At 41.0% G+C, this 24,396-nt stretch overlaps 1 protein-coding gene across 13 annotated transcripts in view; it reads left to right on the forward strand.

The window, feature by feature from the left end:
* Positions 1–24,396, forward strand: part of LOC129765014 (uncharacterized) — a 62,492-nt gene that overhangs the window by 24,631 nt on the left and 13,465 nt on the right. For 5 of the 13 annotated variants that reach the window (XM_055764771.1, XM_055764773.1, XM_055764774.1 and 2 more), the window contains exons 2-17: positions 2,790–2,946; positions 4,531–4,697; positions 5,075–5,110; positions 12,601–12,783; positions 12,851–12,994; positions 13,065–13,198; positions 13,451–13,631; positions 13,695–14,155; positions 14,214–14,382; positions 14,445–14,870; positions 17,671–17,889; positions 17,950–18,270; positions 18,330–18,512; positions 18,643–18,693; positions 19,092–19,292; positions 19,824–20,102. In XM_055764771.1, the coding sequence (XP_055620746.1) occupies positions 2,790–2,946; positions 4,531–4,697; positions 5,075–5,110; positions 12,601–12,783; positions 12,851–12,994; positions 13,065–13,198; positions 13,451–13,631; positions 13,695–14,155; positions 14,214–14,382; positions 14,445–14,870; positions 17,671–17,889; positions 17,950–18,270; positions 18,330–18,512; positions 18,643–18,693; positions 19,092–19,292; positions 19,824–20,102 (3,312 nt within the window). Of the gene's footprint in view, positions 1–2,789; positions 2,947–4,530; positions 4,698–5,074; positions 5,111–12,600; positions 12,784–12,850; positions 12,995–13,064; positions 13,199–13,450; positions 13,632–13,694; positions 14,156–14,213; positions 14,383–14,444; positions 14,871–17,670; positions 17,890–17,949; positions 18,271–18,329; positions 18,513–18,642; positions 18,694–19,091; positions 19,293–19,823; positions 20,103–21,871; positions 22,236–22,293; positions 24,384–24,396 lie in introns of those variants that run through there. The other 8 variants (XM_055764779.1, XM_055764784.1, XM_055764781.1 and 5 more) reach the window with 6 other exon arrangements.

Here is a 24,396-nt window from a genome sequence, read left to right on the forward strand (position 1 = left end):
GGCCTATTTTGTGGCTTACTTCTGACTACCTAGCTTGTTCGCCATGGACAAAAACAGGTGGTAGTCACTTGGTGCAAGGTCCGGAGCTCCCGGAGCTTCTGGCGCGTCACCAAAGAAGTGTGTGGACTGGCGTTGTCCTGATGGAAGAGAATGCGGCCTCTGTTTATCAAAGATGGCCTCTTCTTCATGAGTGCTACCTTCAAGCGGTCCAGTTGTTGGCATTACAGGTCCGAATTGAGCGTTTGGCCATAGGGAAGCAGCTCATAATAGATTATTCCTTGACAATCCCACCAAAAACACAGCAGAACCTTCCTGGCCGTTAATAAAGGCTTGGCCACCGTCTGAACTTTAAACCGCTCCTCTGAGCTTCAGCGGGCTCCGACCACGACCGTTTGCGCTTCACGTTGTCGTAAGTAACCCACTTTTCATCGCCAGTCACCACCCGCTTCAGAAACGGGTCGATTTTGTTGCGATTCAGCAGCGATTCACATGCGTCGATACTGTCAAAGATGTTTTTTTGCGTCAACGTGTGTGGCACCCATACATCGAGCTTCTTTGTGAATCCAAGCTTCTTCAAATGGTTAATAACGGTTTGATGACTTATCCCCAGCTCTTGGCCGATGCTACGGCTGCTACTATGCCGGGCTTTCTCGGCTAATTCAGCGATTTTGTCGTAATTTTCGACGACAGGCCTTCCGGAGCGTGGCGCATCTTCGACGACCTCTACACCAGAACGAAAACGTTGAAACCATCGTTGTGCAGTGGAAATGGAAACTGTATCGGGTCCATAAACTGCACAAATTTTATTGGCAGCTTGAGATGCATTTTTGCCTTTGTCATAGTAGTACTGTAAAAATGTCGGATTTTCCCTTTATTTTGCTCCATATTTGCGACACTATAACTCACGAACGACTTAACCAAACAAAACACTGTCAAGAACTATATTATGGCGCGCAAAAATACCAACAAGCTATAGATACAATGAATACAACTAGAACTACGCGCTTACAACGACACCTCGCGGAAATACCGCAGGACTTTTTTGACAGCCTAATATTGACGATTTGCTTAGGTGGTCCAAATTCCCCCCTTTTCCCTTTTCCTTTGCACGATAACGATGCGCATTGAGCGCGAAACGATTAAAGAACATATTAGAAAGCATTCTTATAAAATTTATATCAACATTAAACTGTCTAAACCAGGCTCACGTTGAAATTTTGGGAATAATAGGGATTTATCTTCCAGTAACATCTCCGTTTCATCGATTCTGTCGTCTTCTTCTTCTTCTTCAATGGCACTAACGTTCCTAGAGGAACTTCGCCGTCTAGTATTACTTGCGTCATTTTTATTAGTACTTAGTTGAGATTTCTATGCCAAATAACACGCCTTGAATGCATTCTGAGTGGCATGCTCTAGAATACGCGTGATCACAGTGCAAGTCGGAGGAAATTTCTTTGACGAAAAATTCCCCCGACCAGAACGGGAATCGAACCCGAACACCCGGCATGTTAGTTATGACGCTAACCACTCGGCCACGGGAGCACAATTCTGTCGTCTGGTAAGGGTAACTATTACCACGTTCCTAAATGCATACACCGGATAAGGGCATATTGTATGCTTTGTACAATATGCCTCTTAGACTGTCGTTACTACGTTATCTTTGACCCCCTATAAAAAAATTCAAGTGCTTCCGTGGCCGAGTGGTTAATGTCAAAAATATCACGGTGGGGGTTCGGGTTCGATTCCCGTTCTGGTCGGAGGAATGTTTCGTCAAAGAAAATTCCTTCGTCTTGCATTGTGGTCACGCGTATTCTAGAGCTTTTCACTCAGAATGCATTCAAGATGTGTTATTTGGCATATAAATCCAACTAAGTACTTATAAAAATGTTGCAATGGTATAGAAGGAACACTCTTACGCCGAAAAATTGTAACTGTGCAATGTGCTATTTATAGATATATAGATATGATAAACATGTGACATGTACTCGATTAATATTCGGCTCTGTTACAGCTAAAATGCTAACGAGCCTAAAATAAACAAATGAGATAAAAAAGTAATACTACGTTGAAACGGTGAAGTTCCTCCCGGAACGTTAGTGCCATTTGAGAAGAAGAAGAAACAGAAGAAAACTCCAACACGTTTTCCTTAGCATTAGCATCGAGCTAGTTGCACAATATCGTATGTGGTACGAAAACACAATATCGTATGTGGTTTATGAAAACTAATGTGAAAAAAGTAAATATTTGTATACAATAATAATAAGAAAGAAATAATCCACCAATCCCCACCACTGGTTACGTGAGGTAACAACGCCACTCACCTTATTCCAAAAGTCACCTGACTTTTTGAACCCTATTTATTACCAAGTCAATAACAGAAAAGGACATGACAGAAAATTTTATCTAATGACAAACTATAATCATGCCATTCTCCTTTAGGAATACTGGCACTCGGACCATACCACGTCATTCACCGTGCAGAAAACTTGTTGTCTGTTCTGTCAGTATATGAGTCTTCAATTACAAACGTTGTGGCGAGTAGAAAAATATATTTAGGAACATAAAACATGCATGATTTAATGGGTTGATCTAAAAAGATTTTTTTTCCTAGTTAGAATCAACTGTCATAAATGCGGTGATAGTAGTAGGATAGTATAAGCCATAGAAACTAATAGATCATATTTCAATGACAGTTCAGCTCTCTACGGTTGTGCAGTGTAAATGCCTTAAATATACTTCGCCAACAATATATTCAAAATCAAATCAACCTAATTCTCGATCACACTCAGATGCCCGTAGCTGTACGACATGCGACACAGTATTAGCCGAACTCGAGCACATCGACGATGACACCGATTCTTTCGGTGTCGACTTTGTCAAAGTAAACGATAAACGACTAGCAAAACAATATGGCATCACGAAATTCCCCGCCCTCACCTACTTCAGGTAAGAAGCTAACCACGAACAATACAAAAAAACAATTTTCCTTTAAAACTTATAATAATTGAGGGGCTCAGAAGAAAAGGGGTGTAAGTGATTTGATCGATTTCTCTTCATCAGCTTTTTCTTTAGTTAATAACTGCAAAAACCTTCCAATTTGAGTTTGCTATAGAATCCTATAGAGAAGTTATCAGGCCGGATTCATGTCCAGTTGCTCGACGACGGACCAGATTTTTACACTGCGGCAGATCCTCCAAAAGTGCCGCGAGTGTCAGGTCCCTACATCCCACATCTTCGTCGACTTCAAGGCCGCATATGATACAATCGACCGAAGACAGCTATGGAGGATCATGGACGAACACGGCTTTCCCCGAAAGCTGACAAGACTGATTCAGGCAACGATAAACGGTGTGCGGATCTCAGGTGAGCTGTCGGAATCATTTGAGACTCACAGGGGACTCCGACAAGGCGATGAACTCTCCTGTCTGCTCTTCAAAGTGGCGCTGGAAGGTGTTATGCGTAGAGCGGGCTTCAACATGCGGGGCACGATTTTCAACAAGTCTAGTAAGTTTATCTGCTTCGCCGACGACGTGAACATAATCGGAAGAACACATGCGACGGTAGCCGACTTGTATATCAGACTGAAACACGAAGCAGGGCTGATTGGGCTTGGGATCAATGCGTCTAAGACTAAATACATGCTAGCTGGAGGGACTGATCGCAACAGAGTTTTTCTTAGTAGTAGTGTTGTGATCGACGGCGACGATCTCGAGGTGGTGGAGGAATTTGTCTACCTTGGCTCGTTGATAACAACTGACAACAACAACAACAGCCGTGAAATTCGAAGACGCATTGTCAATGGAAGTCGTGCCTACTATGGGCTCCGCAAATCCTTGAGGTCCAACAAGCTCCGACCCCGTACCAAGTGTACCATGTACAAATCCCTAATTCGACCGGTTGTTCTCTATAGGCACGAAGCATGGACGATGCTTGAAGAGGACTCACAAGCGCTCGGAGTTTTCGAACGCCAAATGCTCAGAACAATATAGGGTGGTGTACAGGAAAACGGAGTATGGAGAAGGAGAATGAATCATGAACTGGCGCAACTCTACGGAAAACCCAGCATCCAGAAAGTCGCCAAGGCTGGACGAGTGCGATGGGCAGGGCATGTTGCAAGATTGCCGGACAGCCCTGCAAAGGTGGTCTTCGCATCGAATCCGGTAGGAACAAGAAGGAGAGGAGCCCAGCGAGCGAGGTAATTGGACCAGGTGGAGCAGGACTTGGCAAGAGTCGGTGCAGCCGGGAGTTGGAGAACTGCAGCCATGGATCGGGTTTATTGGAGAAGAGTAGTGAATCAGATCTAATCTCAATGGGATGTAGAATCATAGTAAATAAATAAAAATACAATCCTATAGATGAGGCTATGACCTATCTTCCACATTGTCAAATACAGCTGGGTATGTGTTTACAGCTTAGTTATGACCAAAAGAGAAAGTCGATGTAGAGAAATCGATGATGCCACTTACACCCCTTTCATTTTGAGCCTCTCAATTATTGTTACAAATAAATATTCCACTCCATCCTTCACAGAGAAAAAGAACCCATCATCTACGAAGGTGACCTGATGGACGAAGCTGGCGTGCTGGACTTTTTGACCTCTCTCGAAGCGATGGATCTGCCCGACCGAATCGAAGAGGTCAACTCCAAAATCCTGTCCAAAATTATCGAGGAGTCCGACTACGTAGCCGTTCTTTTCTGTAAGTTGGACGCCCATCACGGGCCAATACCTATGTTTCGGAGCTAACTTAGCATTTCGAAAGTCTGGAACGAATATTTCACGCTCTATCACTTTTTTATGTATAGTAGATTTTTATCGTACAACATTGTTTCTCTCCATCAAGGGTAGTAGTTAACAACAAGTTTTCACCTTTCACTGACTTGTGATTAATTTGTACAAATAATACGGTCTAGATCTATCATTTTCTTCTGTTTTCTCTTATTATTTCATTATAATTTCTTCTTTTTCTTTTTTTTCTAACCCACCACAATATATGCTTTTCCACACAAAACACCGTGTGTTATACACAAATGATTTTCGATAATGTTTGCAAATGTTTCAAAATCACTCTCGTAGGCACAAATCACGAAAACTGTCCACCTGGGAACAACAGTAAGTGAACATGTTTTGCACTAGTCTCCAATTTGGCATTGCGTTCATCCCAGTCCTTGTCCAAACGAAAAAAAAAACAATCAAACGAACCTTGTATGTCCGCAAATTCATCTCAATTATTGTGTTTTGTGCTTCTGATTCTAGCTTTCTCCCAACTATGGCAATTTTAATGATAATGAGTGTGCAATTGTTTCATGAGATTGTTACAGGTAATTCATGACAACAAGCCATTCGAAATTGGAGATGTCAATGATGCAACAATTTATCGATAGTAAAAAGTCCTAGAATACTTTCGGCTTATTCTGTTTTTTTATTGATTTTTCTGTTTCCGTTTTCTGTTTCTGCCCATTGTTTATTGTTCATTGTACTACGCTTTATGTTCAACAAGCAATTTAAAGCTTTTAAGGGTTGCGTGTCGTATCTTAAATTTAGTCCTTCGTATTTCCATCTCACATTCTAAAACGTCCATTTTATTAACACTGCATTTGATTAAACGTTTACTGCATCATTACCAATTACTGTTTCAGGGTTTAGGTCTAATTTGATTTGTTTATAATGCTACAAAAAATTGAGCGCCCTAAGTCAACCGCAATATTTACCTATTGCCTATTTTGCACAACAAAACCAATTGGTTGATCTTCATTCACTATATAATAAAGCCAAGGGAAAAGAACAATAAGCGCTCAAAAAATCAATCATCAAAGACACTAATGAAAGAGGAATCATTTGCAACTTAAGCTCTACCTTTGTATGAAATGTGAAATGTGGCCATGTGATCGTCTCGAGTTCATAAAAAGCAACAGGGCCATTCTATGTTTTATACAGCGTCAACTTCCGGCAGCAGGATTCGATTCTCAGCGTTCCCTTTGAAGTGAATGGAATGCCCGATTTCTTAATTGAATGCGTCTCTGAACTTCCTTGTTGGTGGTCACCACTGTTTGTATATTCACACCGATTATATTTATTCACTTTTTTCACTGTAGTGCACTCACTTCCAATCTGTCACGTCATTGCCTTCCTCTCTCAAACTACCATTGGTTGCATAGATGTCACATTGAAAGGTTCGTCGTTCGCCGAGAGGTACGACCCTACAACCCCCTCACCCCCTTAATCTTGTTGCCGTCTACGATGACCCTCGAGAGAAGGCTCAGTGCTTCTCCTTAAACCTTCTTGCACTCATGTATTTTGTTTTTGATGCGTTAACTAGTAGTCTGATTCCAATAGCTTCCGCTTCCAATCTGTTGTAGTCTTCCTCCACGTCGCAACAGTGTTGGAGTGTTGAAGTGGACAAAAACATATTTGAAGCGATTGAAAGAGCAATGAGAGTAACAGTCACTATATTCCATCAGATTACCACGTATTGAAGAAGGAAGAAGTGTCAAAGCGCATCGAATTTATCACATCTGGTTGTTCAGAAGACATTTCGAAAAAAAGAAACAGTCAAAAATGACCACCAACAATTCATTTCATTTTTGAAATTCTCAGGGAATAAATAAATACATATTAGCTATGTCAAAATGCTCTGTTATCACCTTTTCTCGCAAACACACAACGATAACCTTCGATTATAAGCTTTTCGGATCAGTGCTCAATAGAGTCACATGTATAAAAAAAACCTAGGTATCCTTTTGGATTTAAATATCACTTTTAGCGAACATATTGCATACGCAGTCTCAAAGGCTTCCAAGGCTCTTGGATTCATTTTTCGCACCACTAAACACTTCAACGACATATTAGGCTGTCAAAAAAGTCCTGCGGTATTTCCGCGAGGTGTCGTTGTAAGCGCGTAGTTCTAGTTGTATTCATTGTATCGAGTCATACTATAGCTTGTTGGAAAAGTATTTGCGCGTTATAATATAGTCCATGATAGTGTTTTGTTTGGTTAAGTCGTTCGTGAGTTATAGTGTCGCAAATATGGAGCAAAATAAAGAGAAAATACGACATATTTTACAGTACTACTATGACAAAGGCAAAAATGCATCTCAAGCTGCCAATAAAATTTGTGCAGTTTATGGACCCGATACAGTTTCCATTTCCACCGCACAACGATGGTTTCAACGTTTTCGTTCTGGTGTAGAGGTCGTCGAAGATGCGCCACGCTCCGGAAGGCCTGTCGTCGAAAATTGCGACAAAATCGCTGAATTAGCCGAGAAAGACCGGCATAGTAGCAGCCGTAGCATCGGCCAAGAGCTGGAGATAAGTCATCAAACTGTTATTAACCATTTGAAGAAGCTTGGATTCACAAAGAAGCTCGATGTATGGGTGCCACACACGTTGACGCAAAAAAACATCTTTGACCGTAATCGACCCGTTTCTGAAGCGGATGGTGACTGCGATGAAAAGTGGGTCACTTACGACAACGTGAAGCGCAAACGGTCGTGGTCGAAGCCCGCTGAAGCGGCTCAGACGGTGGCCAAGCCCTCATTAACGGCCAGGAAGGTTCTGCTGTGTGTTTGGGGGGATTGTCAAGGAATAATCTATTATGAGCTGCTTCCAAATGGCCAAACGCTCAATTCGGACCTGTACTGCTAACAACTGGACCGCTTGAAAGTAGCACTCATGAAGAAGAGGCCATCTTTGATAAACAGAGGCCGCATTGTCTTCCATCAGGACAACGCCAGGCCACACACTTCTTTGGTGACGCGCCAGAAGCTCCGGGAGCTCGGATGGGAGGTTCTTTTGCATCCGCCGTATAGTCCGGACCTTGCACCAAGTGACTACCACCTGTTTTTGTCCATGGCGAACGAGCTAGGTAGTCAGAAGTTAGCCACAAAAGAGGCCTGTGAAAATTGGCTATCGGAGTTTTTTGCCAATAAGGAAGCAAGCTTCTATAACAGGGGTATTATGAAGTCGGCATCTCGTTGGGAACAAGTCATCGAACAAAACGGCGCATATTTGACTTAAAACAGATGATTGTAACTAATTTTATGAACAAATGAAAATTCAAAAAAAATACCGCAGGACTTTTTTGACAGCCTAATACAATGCTTCAAAGTCTTACACTGCGTGCTTGTTCGCTAAATTTTGGAGTACGCTTCGATCGTCAGAACAGCATACAAAGAGTGGAGCCTGACCAGCGTAAATTTGTTCGATATGCACTATGTCGGCTTCATTGGAATGACCCTCATAACTCTCCTAGATATGAAGATTGTCGTAATCTCCTGGGATTGGATCGATTGTGCGAACGGCGTGACACAGCTAGAGTTCTTTTTGTTTACCATCTCATCCAAGGCAATATCGACTGCTCTGGATTACTAAGTTGTATTAATTTCAACGTCAGAAGGATCAGAAATCTGCGTATTCACGAATTTCTCTGCCTTCCAACTGCTCGCACTAATAAGGATCACAATGAGCCTGTTGTTAGCATGGCTCTGACATTCAATCGCCATTTTGAAAACATCGATTTGCACATATCACGAAACAATATAAAAAGTCATCTCAGGCAATCTCGAATGTAATGAGGTTAAGACGATTGGTTAAGTAACTCATATCATTAAGGTTCAATGTAGGATTGGGCGGTCTTTATTAAGAGATCGATCTTGACGAATCGATTTTCTAAACGAAATTTTCCCAGTTCTACATTACAGACTGCTTATCCTTCATTTACGACCACTAATTTAACAACATTGACGAGATTCAATGTTTGTGAAATTAGTCAGGTGGTTTCTGATGAGAATAAAATCAATGTTTGCTGCTGAACAAATTTGAAAAAAAAATCCTTCTATCAAGAAAATCTGAAAGATTCAATCCTGTTAACCTGTTAACCTGTTGATAAACTGTTGAATAAATAACTCCTCTTCCAGGCTAAATGCCCGAACCTTGGACATAGCGTTACCCATCAAATCCTGTGCAACACTTGCGCCAACTTTCTTACACACTTTCATCCACTTTTTCTTCAAATACTTGTCGTTTTTGAAGACCTTCCCGGTTTTCCGGAGCTTGCCCTTCATAATCGCTCAAAATTTTTCTATTGGGTAGAGTTATGGCGAGCTTGATGGATTTGCCTCCTTCGGCACAAATACAACATCGTTGGCTTCGTGTTACTCCGGTTTCGCGTAATGACACGAGGCCAGATCCGGTCAAAACAGAGTGTCACCTTAGTGAGACAGGAAGAAAGGTGTGCTTCTGGAGGCATTCTTCTTTATATATTTGCCCGTTGATGGTACCGGTCATCATGTACGGTTTGCTGAATTCACCACACCCACAGATCACCTGTCACACCATGTACTTCTTGGCAAATTTGTCGACCTTCTTCTTCCGGAGCCTTCAGGCAGAACTTGCCGAAGAAAACTCCAGGCCAGTAATCCACTTGGCGTCAGCTTTAATTTGTGTCTCATCGTCTATCACGATGCATTTCGACTACCCCAACCACTCGCGGTTCAGCTTTTGGCGCGAGATTTGACCACCGTATTCTGTTTATCAGTTCCGTTAGGCACCTTTCTTAACTTGAAGACATGAATTCGTTCTCATTAATTTATTTATTCATTTCGTCAAACAAATGTAGACTACACACTTATACACTAATGTTACAATGTTTTCTTAGGTTAAATATTATTTTTGCGGTACATGTTTCTTTTTAGCTGTTTTTTATTCATTGTTGTGTCAATTATTTCGCAGTGCTGATTGTATATACGCATCATGCGATTGATAGGGGCGTTATTTGCATAATTTGTTCTGGATGTTTTGGTTAGAAACAAATTTCGCGTTCTTAGTTGACGCCCAGGTACATAGAAATTTAGTTTTTCTAGTAATTCAGCTGACTGTACTCGTTGCGAAATTAGGTCATTAACAAAAGAAAGCATTGCAAATTCATGGCGTTCTTTTAGTGTTTGGATGTTTATGAGCATGCAACGTGCTTCATATGAAGGAAGTGGAAATGAGGTCCAGTTGAGTTTACGAAGTGCAAATAGAAGAAACTGTTTCTGGACTGACTCAATGCGTTCTTCATGTACGACCATATACGGGTTCCAAACGATGTTACAGTATTCCAGAATAGGCCTTACATATGTAATATATAAAAGCTTTATTGTGTATGGGTCCTGGAAGTTATGTGAGAAGCGTTTGACAAAACTTAACACACTATTCGCCTTATTTATTACAGAGTTGTAGTGTTCTATGAATGTGAGTTTACAGTCCAGGACGACGCCTAGATCTCTAACTATTTCACATTTTTCTACATTTTGATTTCCAAGACATATTACAATATTTGGTACATGTTTTTTTTCTGCTAAATGTTATAGAGTTGCACTTTTTCACATTCAGTGTTAGTAGATTTTTTTTTCTGCTTCATTGTCTGCTAGACGATCCAGACGGACGAATTTAGTTTTCGCTTTTCTTCCGCTACCAACTCGCTGCTTAGCCGTCTGAATCTCCTTGAACGACTTTACCACACAGGATACGGTCGAATGGTCGATTCCCAACTGTTTCGCGACCCACCTGTGGGATTGGCCTGGATTTTCCACGACAGCGCACTCGAAGCACTTCTTGCTAGGAAGAAGTCATCTCGAAAGCCACTTGACAGATTATGACGAAATTTTGCACATGTAAACATTACACTCTAAACTAGTTCCACTCAAAATTTTATCAGCTTTTACCCATGCAATAAAAGGCTATACACGAAAGAAAGTGTTGCATTTAGGCTGTCATAAGAGGCTGTTGGGCGCCAGACAAATAATCATATTCGACTCGTCATAACTCGATTGCCGAGAATATTCGTCATCAACATACAGGAAAATGGAACTGGACAAGTCAACCGATTCCCTACTATAAGCATGTTCTAGATTCGATTTTGGAAACAGGCTGCTGCAAGATGTACTGGGATCGCAAAATCATTAAGTATGTCTGTGTGTGTGGAGGCGATCTGGCGTAGTGGTAACATCCATGCCTCTCACGCTAAAGGTCACGAGTTCAACTCTCACTCCCGACATTCTTCCAAAAAATGGAAGTAAAAAGTGACGAACCAGCCAAATGAGTTGAAAGTCACTATAATACAGATAAAAAAAAAAATTAAGTATGTCGCTTATCAGCTGATCGACTTGATATTATGGTTCACTATAAGAAGAAAGAAGAAGTATTAATAAGAGACATCGTAATATCGTTAGACCATAATCTTCAATCTTCATTTGCTGCCAAGATAATCATGTATCGCGATTTGGCAGAAGTACTGAAAGAAATGTGACATTTACAGGGCATTTGTTTTATCCCAATAGCGATCTAAACTACTGGAAAAGTTCCACGTTCCCTCACGCAAGTAGCAAAGCAGCTTCCGGACCTGAAAAAAACGATGATTCTTGGAGTTTGTAACAAAAAGTACAAATTCGTGAATCACTACAAATCAAAAACGGGGATTGTGCCAACTCTCTGGAGGGATGCCACAGGATGTTGAAATTAAGTACAGAAGCTATCAAAATGATAAACTCTCACTGCAAAAAATGTCGAAATTAAAGATAGTTGCAAATTAGAAAAGCAAAACAATCAAATACGACTGTTTGTTGTTTCAGAAAGGCGCAGTAATAAAGTCTAATTCTTACCGTTACCGAATTTACGGACTAAACGAAAAATGAAACCAGAAACCAAATAATCAAACAAGCGAGGAAAATCCGAGGAAAATGTTCGAGAGAAAGTCAGTTTATTTTATTAGGTAAATGTCTATTTTTACACTCTACGGTAGGCGGTACTTTTTGTTTCTTGCTTCGAGCAGGCAAAGTATGCCTCTCGGACGGATTTTTTTCTTCATCTGCTGTACTAGTTCACACTCACAGCATCCACGCAACAATACAAGAATATGAATACTCCCATGAGTTCGGGGTATATTTATGAGATTACCGTTGACACATGTATGCTATCCCGCGCTGACCCAGGGAATTGTTGACATAGCTCAGCCGTCTGCACCGAAACGAAAATTATGTAGGGAAATCTAAAAAAAAGACTGACAAACAACTTCCACTATCTGAAAATATATCGGCGCTCAATTTCACGTTTCTTGGGGGAAAAACAACCTGTTAGAAATTTTTACCACGTATCCCAACTGAAAGAGGCCTGTCATACTCTCCTCAATACTAACGTGCACTTGTAAGAACAAAATCACTTAATAGCCAAACACCCGATTACATCACATTGAACAGCTATTTTTAGGACAATTCACAATCGCGCACACACTGAAGCATCTTGATCGACTGCATTCATGTTCATCTTTCTTCGTACCTCCTGTGAATGTGGGTGCATGTATGCACCCGACGTGAATGCACCTGCAGCCGAACGTTGGTACACGAATATCGTTTTTTTGAAACTGATGTGGTTTGCGTTTTAATCCGCTTGATCCCGTATTCCCTGTTAGAAACCTGACACCAAGTTCTTGTTGATTATGCACCTGATTTAATACCACCCGCTTCGATTGCTTCATCAAAAAAAAACGTGACAAAGTGTCACCAAAAAATTCTCAAATAGACTTTAGTGGTTTCTATAATACAACCTTGAATCCCCTCTCCTAGATAAGCCCGAGTGCAAGAAATGCATTAAGGCCCTCCAGGAGCTGGAGAACATCGATGACGAAGCCGATGAACTGGATATCGGTTTCGTGAAGATCCACGATGAAGACCTTGCCGAAGAATATAATCTGGGACCACTGCCAAAACTGGTGTATTACCGCCACCAGACCCCCATCGTTTATGAGCGTAAGTAAAGCAGCACACTTCGAATTTCAAATTGATTCAGTTGAGTATGCTTCCGGTTTCCCCGCAGATGAACTTCAAAGAGAGGAGGATGTGCTGGAATGGCTCGTCGAGAACAAAGCGACAGGCGATGAGGATGATGTGATCGAGGAGGTGAACGCCAAAACTTTGAAGACATTGATCTCCAACATCGATAATCTGGTTGTGTTGTTCTGTAAGTGAAATGCACCATAGCTTCAAATTTTGAATTTTTCATCAAATAATCCGATGTCCAAATTCTACAGATGACGAAGGAGATGAAGAGTCAGAGAGTGTGTTGCACGAGCTAGAAAATATTGACGACGACTGCGCAAAGCACGGCATCCAGTTCGTCAGAATCGATGATCCCAAGGTTTCCAAGGAATACGGCATCGATGATGTAAGTATCTGACGAAGTGGCTCATCATCGGCTATATATCATGTCGATTTGAAGCATTCGACTGCTCCCATGTCTGTTATAATTGGCATGAGTTTCATCACATCACTTGTTACGTCTAGGGTTTATTTATAATTTTATGTTTCCTTCACCAGGCGACCGACACACTCATGAACACAGAAAATTTTCGCTAGCACTTACGCGCCCTCCCGCTATTCAAAACCGCAATTACTAATAATGGACTTCTCATTTTAGATCCCAGCCATTGTGTACTTCGAGAAGGAAATTCCTAACGTTTATGACGATGACCTCAGCGACGAAGAAGAGATTCTACAGTGGTTGCTGTCACAGTTGGAAAAGGATGAAATCGAAGATGTTACCGATGAAATGCTGGACAAGCTGATTAAGGAAGGCAAATCGGTTGCCGTTTTGTTCTGTAAGCAATGCCCGACTCGTAAAAATGATCAATTCCTCTCACAATGTATTTTCTCACTTACAGATGACAACAATGACAAGAAATCGGAAAAGATCCTGAACGAACTGGAGAACATCGATGATGAGTGCGATCAGCTGGGCATTAACTTTGTCAAGATGGACGACACCGAGGAGGCAAAGGATTACGGTGTGACCAAGTTCCCCAAGTTGGTCTACTTCGAACAGGGCATTCCAACCATTTACGAGGGTGACATGGAGAACGAGGAAGAAGTACTCGATTGGCTCGAACGCCAGACCAGCTCGGACGAGATTGAAGACGTCACCGATGAGATGCTCGATATGATCATCGAAAAGATGCAGCACGTTGCTGTTCTGTTCTACGACAAGGACTCCAAGGCCTCCCAGAAGGTGCTGGCTGAGCTGGAAAACATCGATGACGAGTGTGACCAGAATGACATCGCCTTCGTCAAGATTGATGACGACAGCGAAGCTCAAGAGTGGGGCATCGAAGAACTGCCAACTATGGTAGAGTTGTTCTGAGATCGCGGGTCCAATAAGCTTACTCACAAGTTTTTCATCGTAGATCCTCTTTGAACGTGGCATTCCACATATTTACGAAGGAGATCTCATGAAGGAGGAAGAACTGTTGGGATGGTTGGTACACCAGAAGAGACATTCGGAAATTCCAGAGATTACCGACGAAATGAAGGACAAGCTGATGCGAACATATGATCACGTTGCGATCATCTTCTGTGAGTCGAGCATACCTGTCGAACACCTAACCACTCATAACAGCGTTATTTTTTTGTTTCAGACGACAAGGACGACAAGCAGGATATCCGCGTGCTGAACGAGCTCGAGAACATCGACGATGAGCTCGAGAAGGAAGAAATCGTCATCGCTCGTCTGGACAACGCCGAAGAGGCACGCGAGTACGGTCTCGATCACCTGCCCGCTTTGGTATACTTCGAAAATGAAATACCCGCTATCTACGAGGGGGATTTGATGAACGAAGAGGAGGTGCTCGAGTGGTTGAAGCTGCAAAAGTACTCCGCCACCATTGAGGAGGTCACCGATGAGATCCTGCAGGATTTGATCGAAGAACACGAGTACGTTTGTGTATACTTCAGTGGGGCGTGCGAAGAGGGCGAGAAGTGCGACAAGATTCTAGACGATCTGGAGAACATTGACGATGAGCTCGATGAGGCGGGTATCATTTTCGTCACCACCGAAGATACAGGTACGTTTGGTTTGATTGTAAATGATACCAGGGGGACAGTGCATTTAATTTTCGAAGAGTTATTCGTAATGATGAGACCTACTCTTTTCATAAATATCGATAAACATATACTTAACGACTAAGTAGAGGCAAATCATACCAATCACTAAACCACACGTTCTGATTAAAACCCTGATGGCAAAGTGCCCAATCAGCTACTAGATTCCCTAAGGTAGCTTTAAGTGTTCAGAACACAAAACAGTGGAAGCATACCCTCTCATTACCTGAACCACGGATTGTGCTAAAACAGTTTGTAAGGCGAATGGTAATTGAGCGATCACAGATATGTGGCCTTATTTGACCAGAAATGAATTGACAATAATTATTCGATATCACTTTGTCTCGGGTCATACGGCAAACGTCCCCATCCCTTCGATTCGCAATTGTTAGCTTGTTGGTATGAGAACATTCAGAAGGTGGTATTCTAGGTTCCACAGAGATAGGATTTACAAGGACTTATACGTTCAGGTCACCCGCAGATAATCGGAGGAGGGAATGATGGAGGGAAGCTTGCTTTCCAGCCTGAAAACCAGTGATGTTATCCACAGAGAACATTTGTGGAAAAGTATAAAACTCTAAATCCCTCGGAATTTTGTTGGTCAAAGGGATGGCTTGGTGATCACTATGAGTGTATCCCTCGCATACCCTCCAGATCTTTAACGTTATTAGCGAAGGACTGCAGAAGGTCAACTCGATGATGGATTCACGACCATCTCTGCGGAAGGTACTAGAGGTGTCCTCATTACACAGAAGCACATCCAACTCGGCTGGAGCTTCTAGTAAACTAGTAACTCTCGCGTTGGCTCATCTGTTTCCCCACGCTGGTCGCTCTTCGTCCGGTTGTGTGATGAGGTTCATGGCTGGATTACGTGATGGAACAACGTCTTGCCAAAGCGCTGTTCTGAGACTGCTCGCCTGCTTGTGAGATGAGATCTTGTTCGATACGTGACTCATAGAAGCACTGTTGGTAAGACGGTTGTTCGTCTATTCGTGAGGTGTCAATTTCATAAATATCTAAATCAAAGTGAAGAGCATGTATTTTTTCTAAATGCCCACTTGGAAATTTCAGTAAATTGGGTGCAAATGGAAGCTCTGGGCGTAGCTGTGAACGAGATCGCGTTGCTTTTGAGTCTTTTTCGAACATTCATTATACGCTCCCTGGGACTGTGAAATATACGACGTTTTTAATCAGCGTTTTTTTTTTGTTCTAGGTTTTTGTTGCCAAAACATGACAAACCAATTACAATAATATAATGAGTGAAATGTGGTGTGTTGTCTTTCAAAATTTCTGAACGCACTTCACAAGAGATTTTCCATAACACCACACATTTTACTAGTCACAGTGAGGAAAGTAAGAAAGATACGGACCTCCCGCTACTGCAGCTTGATGCATACTGAACGTAGAAATCTTTTGACACAACTTTTTTTGCTGCGAACGGATTTTAGCGATTTGCATACCAATCGAATCGGAAATTTTCTAAGATTTGTTTGATATGCTATACATTTCAATCCCATAGTCTTTATTTGGTTTAAATTGGTCAAAATTGTAAGCATTCCCATCTCCCCATACATTTGTTCTGTCCATTTGTGTGCTTTCCCGAACAGAGCTGTCAATAACGGGCAACTAATGCAGTCGCGAGAATCGAGAAACAACGCAAGGGGATAGCGAAAAGAGAATATTTGCAAAGTAAACTCCACCCTTGCATAGAAAGCAAACTGTCGCTAGCGTATAAGTATTACATCTCCTCTTAGGAAAATTCTCAGAATCTTTCTGTGTCCGAAACAACACAAGTGGCTTATTCTGCTCGTTTTGTGTTTTATGTTTCCCCTTGAGCTGTGAACGCCAGCGAATGTTTCACATGAAGTGCATCTGCATCGATACTTTTAGTTGCCATTCGTATTTGCTTTCGTGTGCATCGGCTCTGTTTTATTCAACAAGCTCCTAGCTTTGATGGCGGTTTTGGCCGAGAGTCGAGAAACGATTTTTCATGAACGGTCATTCTCGCGATGTTTCATTTTTATAGCTGCGACTGTGTGCACTTGTTTGATGCTTGTTGCGGGGCGATGCACGGAATATGTCTATCGTTATATACTCAGTGCAATGCGTGCATTGATATGAAGAAACAAATTGCGAGATATGACTAATAAATGTATTGTTCTCGCAAAGGCAAGAAAGAATAGTTGCTTCTCAAAATGATTCTACAAAACCACGCAAGCATTAAACTTTTTCAGGGTCCCCGGAACTTTTTACTAAAGAGCTATTTATGAAATTTTGACGTATTCGCAAATAATATCCGAAATGATAAACCAAAAAATAAAAAATAAAATATTGCGTAGTCCTACGTCCTTAACGGTCGTGTCTCGGATACAACCCCTCGAATGTTTTTTATTTTGAGTGAAGTTATTTTTCATAAATACCGTAAAATGCCTCAATTTTGGTCAATGTAATGGAATCTACTGCGTGCTTCTACCGTGGCAATTTGTGATCGTGAATAAAATATAGAATTCCTTTTAATTCGATTTCAACGGCTTCAATTGATTTGCTAAAAATTAACTTGTCACGTGTTTGGACAAAACTACTTAACAGTACAGGTTTCTTCTGACCGAATAGATGGGTCCCCCAAGTTATCAGCATGCTTTAAACACAGATTTCACACACCACCTATATTATTTCGAGGAAAATGATTGATTTGTTTTTTTTTGTATGTATGACTGCACTGAAAAAAATTATTAAAATTCACAAACCAAACCCTCATTGCAGTCACCGCCAAGAAGTACAACATCAAAACGCTCCCGGCTCTGGTATTCTTCCGCAACAAGGATCCTCTGCTCTTCTCCGGTGACTTGAATGACGAAGACGAGGTTCTAACCTGGCTAACCGATGAGGAGACTCTGGAGATCCCCGGAAAGATTGAGGAGGTCAACATTAAGATGTTGGAGAAAATTCTCTCCGAGAATGAACACATTGTTGTCTTCTTCTGTAAGTACCTCATTGAACATCCACGTAAATGTTTACAGTAACACAGTTGTTCATTCTCAGATCATGACGAAGACAAGAAGGCGCTGAAGATTATCAACGAGTTGGAAAACATCGATGATGAATGCGAAGAAAAGGATATCGACTTCGTCAAAACTTCGGACGATGATGTAGAGAAAGAATACGATCTTGAATCGCTGCCAGCGCTAGTTTTCTATCGCAACAAGTTCCGTACTATTTACTCTGGTGACCTGATGAACGAAGAGGAGATTCTCGAGTGGGTTCTGGATCAGTACGAATCGAAACCGGAGGTGATTGAATCGGTTGACCGCAAGACTCTTCAGGTGCTTGTCAACGAGGTTGAGCACCTTGCTGTGTTGTTCTGTAAGTGGTTTGATGGGCATGCTGCATGTTAGCTTATTTAAGAACTTTTTGAAACGCAGATGACGATGAGTGTGAGACGTGCCCAAAAATTCTGGAAAAATTGGAAACCATCGACGATGATACGGACAAACACAACATTCAGTTCGTCAAGGCTAACGACGAGAAACTGGCTCACGAGATCGGTATCTTCTCGTTCCCGGCTTTGGTTTACTACGAAACAGGGGTCCCGATTATGTATGATGGTATGAGCGATTGATTTTCTAATACGGTATTTTATTAGATTCATGTGACAAACTCCCAAAGGCTCGGTGATTTGTACATTAGACATCTAACTCCATTGTGTGTATTTCTTTCTTTTTCCCGCCAATCTAGGTAATCTCAAGAACGAAAAGCGCATCTTGCAGTGGCTAATTGATCATAAAAGTAAGAATCCTGTTTATAACCGAACTCTTAACAGCTCTCTTAAGTTGATTAAATATTTTGTTGACTTTATTCTGGCAAGTTACTGATTCTTGACAAGTTTGGAATCCTACGCATTGCAGCCCCCATTTTAGAAAACCAATCAAGCGACGTAAACTCCTGCCCAATCGGTCGAACCATTCCTCATTACAACAAGGCTTTGAACTCGTTGCATCCCTATCTTATCCTTCATATTGGTATTAGATATACAAGAACGTTACTCTATTCGATACCAGGCCACAGTGATTAAAAAAATCAGGCTTCAAATGCTTTTTTTCGTTTTCTTTCATACATTCTATCATCATTTTGTTCTCTTTTGGAACCTATAATACCTCTTAAATACATTCCAAATCACCTCCCAGGAAAGTATGATATCAAACAGAAGTACAGTGGCGGTCAGAAAAAAGAACGCAAGATGGTCATTTTCTCTGACCCAGAAGAAGAGGCAAGAATTGCCCGCCTACAGGCTGAAGCTCGGGCTCGATCGGGTGTACCAGAAAAGTCCATCCTTAAACCTCCACCTGGCGTTCCACTAAACGTACTGTATAATCCCAAACCAATAGGTAACATTCTGGAAGTTAGCTCTTTCTCTGTCACTCTCTTATCTATCTCTAGAGCAGCTAACGCATAGTAGAAATGTTATGTAGTGCCACAAAAATCGATAGTTAAAACACGAAACCTCTCGCACCCTTCTCCAGGAGGACATTACGAATATAACCCCCCACCTTTAAAGACCCACGTGCACACACTCACTGTCCCGAATTGGTTTTAACGTGATTGTAGTCTGTGAAGTATTACAACAGAATTGATGTATTGTGCGAATGGAAAATCGCGTGTTTGCACGTGTCGAATGCCATACTCTCCTTGTGTAACGTATGCTTCTTATTAGTCAGTAGAGACTAATTTGTTTTCCTCTTAATGTTCTCGGGCAGATCTGGCTCTCAGTACAGTGCACGAACGCTTGGCAATCGCCTTGATTGGTCTCCGTTGTTCCACGACCGGTGTAGTGAAACGCATATACAAAAGCTTGAATTCAGCCATCAATATCCTAATGTTCCTTTACGAGAATCACATTTCCGTTCACACGTTTTCAGATAAAAAATTACCGAAGCCTACGAAATCCAAGCAAAGGGATGTCCCCGATTACATCGATAGAGAAGATAGAATTGATAAGAAAAGGCCCAAACCAACCAAACTGAAACCGATTCCCAAGATACAATCCACCACAACCACCACCACACCCACAAAACCAGAGCCATCCAAAAAGTCCAAAGATAGTAACAAAGAAAAGAGTAAACCACTGAGCAAGCCTCAGTTAACGAAAGTGGTACCGGGAAAGCCCAAATCCGACAAGAGGAAACCAGATGAAGAAGGTACCTTTATCAATGTAACTCTGTCCTAACGGCAAATATCACATTTCAAAAAAACTCTGTTGTAACACTACTCTCCGTGTAAATAAAATCCTGTTCCACTAAAAAGCTACATACTCGAATGTAAAACAGGGGCCCTCTGCAGTTCAAGTGAACCCGAGTGTGTCTCTATCGACAACTATCTCTCTATCTCTCTCTCACGTAGACGTTTGTTCGAGTATACATTTTTGTCCGTCTAAAGCACCGAAGTTCATTGTCGGTGCGATGGGGATTTTTAAAAGTAGATTAGTCACTACAAGTACCTTAAGTGCGTCTATTGCTCTGGCGAAAGCCATTTATTCTTTCCTACGATCGGCACTTGTACCTACATTGCTGAAGTGCAAAAAATCTGGTCACGGTGATCCTTTTGAGCCCAAACCATGTTTTCATGAAGCGTTCGTTCCTGAATCAAAAACAAAACCTCGAAAAGATCACATGTGCATTTAGTTCACCATCTTGTTTTGTTTTTGTTCAACCTTTCGTTTGTGTTTCTTTGATTGTTAATGTTGTGACTGTATCTATACGTAATATTGCATGCAATATCCCCACTCCAATCCAAGTAGACACATGCCCCTACCTCTGTCCGAGTTGCACGAGTTGTACGCCTCTGTCTAATTGAGCTGATTTTGGAAGACGAAACTATGGCGCACACTTACATACACACATACACACACTGTAGCACAAATTTCAATTATCGTTGAACATCGAAGTGATTTATGATTTATGCTGACATAATGTTTTAACCTGATCGGGAAAATATTCTTCAAAGTTTTGCTCTCGAAACATAAAGCTGGAGAGTGTCACGTCGAAAAATATCGAAAATGCATAAAGAGTATGGCAATAACAGAATAAAAACAATCAAAATTCAGGAAAGAACTAATCTTGATGTATTTTTAGGCAATGCTCTTCTCAAAAAGTGCAGTTTGATAGATTATTTTGGATTGCATTGTAAGTTGATTGAAGGGAACCGCTGGCCAGCTTTGGAACCCCCGAAACCCCCCAAATAGCCCAAGATAATGAAACGAACTCCCAGCTACAATGCAGCGCGAAATAATCTCTATCAAAAATGGAGCTTCTTTTGGTCATTCAATTTCTGTACATTCTTTGCCTCTTTTTCTATCTCTATCTCTGATTCGAAGAGTCGATGGTTCAATTGAAAAAAAATAAAATAAAAACAAAGTCACTAGCCTAAGAAAGCATAATCATCGAAACAGAACTAGCAAAACAAAAATGCGAAACAATTGTACTCTAGTATTCGGTTTGGTTTACAAAAAACATTTTGTCAGTTAATTCATAAATTAGCTGCTTGAGAGAAACGTTTTGGCCAAAACGTCGCAGAGCCTATTTAACATATTCACTTTCAAAAAAAAAACAATTGCTCTCACTAATAGTTACGTATTTGAAAAGCTATCTATCTGACTAAAAGTGTTCTTACATCCATTAGTTCTTTTCCACTGTTTACGTTATTCAAAGTGAGCTGAAGCGAGAATGAAACTACTCTAGTTTAAACAAAAATTGTAATCAGATTGTACTAACCTTTGCATATCAGAATGAAATGAGTTGTCCGCGCAAGAAGATCTGCAAAGTGCGAATGAGGTTTGAAAGCCCATTTTCAGTACCCTGTTAGTACAGTGGTAATTTTTTGCACCATTCAAAAAATAAAAGAACAAACCAGAAAAAAAAGTAATCGTATCGAACCTAAATCTGACAAAATGTTTTTTGTATACACACAGATGACGAATGTTTCTACGTTGGATTGGGTCACGCCGGTCGCGTTACCAAGAAAGACAAAAAATCCGCCAAGGAAGAGGACTCGTTCCGTTGCTGTCCGGCAAAGACCGAGAAGAACACCCGCGTAACCCAGATGGCCGCCCAGAGGATTAGCAGACGCGATAGCGACGAAACCGAGAGTCAGTTCGCCTTCAAGGAGAAGAAGCTTGCGGATGTCGCCGATGCCACTGCTGCCGCCGCGAAGGAGAAGAAAGCTGCCCAGTCCAAGAGTCCCATTGAGGTCAAAGTGAAGGGAAAGTCCAAAGGCAAAGGTAAAAAGGTCGATGACGACGATGATGATGGTCTGTTCGGCAAGCTGGGCTGGTGGTAAACATTACACGAGTCACAACCACATCAGGTCATAAAAAGCAATGCCATGTTTCAGGTGAATTTAAGTTAACGAACCAACCAGGAAGATGTCTGATAGGAGGAGGCTATCAGACCGCATGAGGACGTAGAGAGCGAACCTTGATGCACACCACCCCCACAGTTCCCAAACTGTTCAGACCATTGAATATCAAATTCACATCTCATCCTTTACCTTCGTATGCGCGCAGATCATCAATTGAAACCAATGAGCCAACCCTTCTAAAAGAACATCTCTTCGTTTTCTTTGTTTTCCCCTTTACCAGATGCATCAAGGTAATGTGTTGGTTCGAGGTTACAATTCCCAACTATCGCAAACAGATAAACAGAGAGAAATATTTCTTAAACAAAACGCAATACTGATTAGAGTAAAAACAAAATGGTTGTACACTGAAAATAGAAAAAAAAACAAACAAACAAACAATCAAAGAAGAAGGTCGAGAAATAACGTATAACGTAGCAGATTAGCTTTAATGATAGTTGTGGCAGGAATACGAGCACCCGGTGATAAAGAAGTCTTCAGCAAGCCTACACAGCCAAATCGAAGATCACTCGCACGCACACATACACTCAAGCAGTAGCAAGAAAAAAATAGTTTTGTGTACTCACAACACACGCACACTTTACGCAATGTGAATATTCAAACCTCGCACCCTTTTGGCAAAGATACTACATATATTGCATGAACTCTACTGTTTTTTTGTTCATTCTTGAATAGACTGCAAGTTTGTTATTTACAATGAGTATATTTACTAAAAGAAAAAAAAAGTACACTAAGCTAATTTATAGCAGCGAAAATTGTAGTTTTGATTGTACTGAACAAGCACTAATTAATCATATTTATTTAGCGATTAGCTTTGCACTGGTAAAACAAATGATAAACTACACTCTGACTGCAAACAAAAAAAGTGTCAACAACAAATTGAATAACACACTCAGAGCACAACGCGCTTTCACTAACACTACGACACACATCACTACGCACGCACGATGCACGCAAAAGGAACAGCAACGGTAAAATGTATACAGATCTCTTTGAACACGGTATAGTAAGAGTTGATGTAATCAGATGTTGTATTTGTGAAGCATCGAGAAAACTCTAGGGAAATAGCTTACACTGCCCAGTGAAAACCCAGACGGTAGTGGAGTATAGTAACATGTAAATAATGATGATTGGCAGATATTGTTTTATTGAAACTTAACTAAAACTAGTATTTATTACATGAATTGTTGACTATCTAGTTGATTAGATTTGTAAACAAAGAAAGAGCACTGCAGAGATATTATATTTAGTCGAGCAGTAGGATTCGATACTTTTTTTTAATATCTCCTATTATACGGGAAGGGAAATTGTTCAAACTTCGCTTCCACAATTCAGTAATACAAAAAAAACATCAACCGATTCATTCCTAAATTTCGTATTTCTTCCGTCTACAGTATCCTGTCCATTAAAAACCAAATTGTGAAATAAAGCATTGATACGATGCAATGCTCTGTCGTCACGAACGAATTTTGGTAGCTCCAAATTTGATCCACTCTAGTAACGTTGAAACGTGTTTTTTTTTCATTCACTGCGATTGGATCCGAAGAATATACAACATTCAGGAATCGATGCAATTTCGAAACACAAACCAAGCAAACAGCACACGCATACAAAACCAACCATTAATAGATAGACAATGTAAATGATCAACTACGAACAGAAACGCAACTTAGGAGGCGAGAAATGAATCCTTTTATGAACAATAGTATTGGAGGATAATAATAGTTTCCCATTACTTGGCTAATAGTGACCCAGAAGGTTTAAACCACTAGCAAGCAGTTGGAAAACGAATACAGCACAAAAGCAAACTATTAACAAACGCAACTTTCAATGCTAAAACAGACTTGAAATATTTCTTAAATGAAGGAGAACCGTTCATAACAATAATGATAATGACTAGATACTAAGTTTCGCTGAGAATCTGACAAAGTCAGACGAATATCAGACGGCATCACATTAAAGAAGGAGACGCAAGAAATAAGATTATATTTACTGTTAATGCCTTACTCTTTTTTATTATTCACGAAAGTTCAAACTAATAAAGTTTTGATTAATTTCGAACGAAACGCTCTCATGGTC

The sequence above is a fragment of the Toxorhynchites rutilus genome, chromosome 2 (genome assembly GCF_029784135.1).
Source record: "Toxorhynchites rutilus septentrionalis strain SRP chromosome 2, ASM2978413v1, whole genome shotgun sequence".
Taxonomy (NCBI): domain Eukaryota; kingdom Metazoa; phylum Arthropoda; class Insecta; order Diptera; family Culicidae; genus Toxorhynchites; species Toxorhynchites rutilus.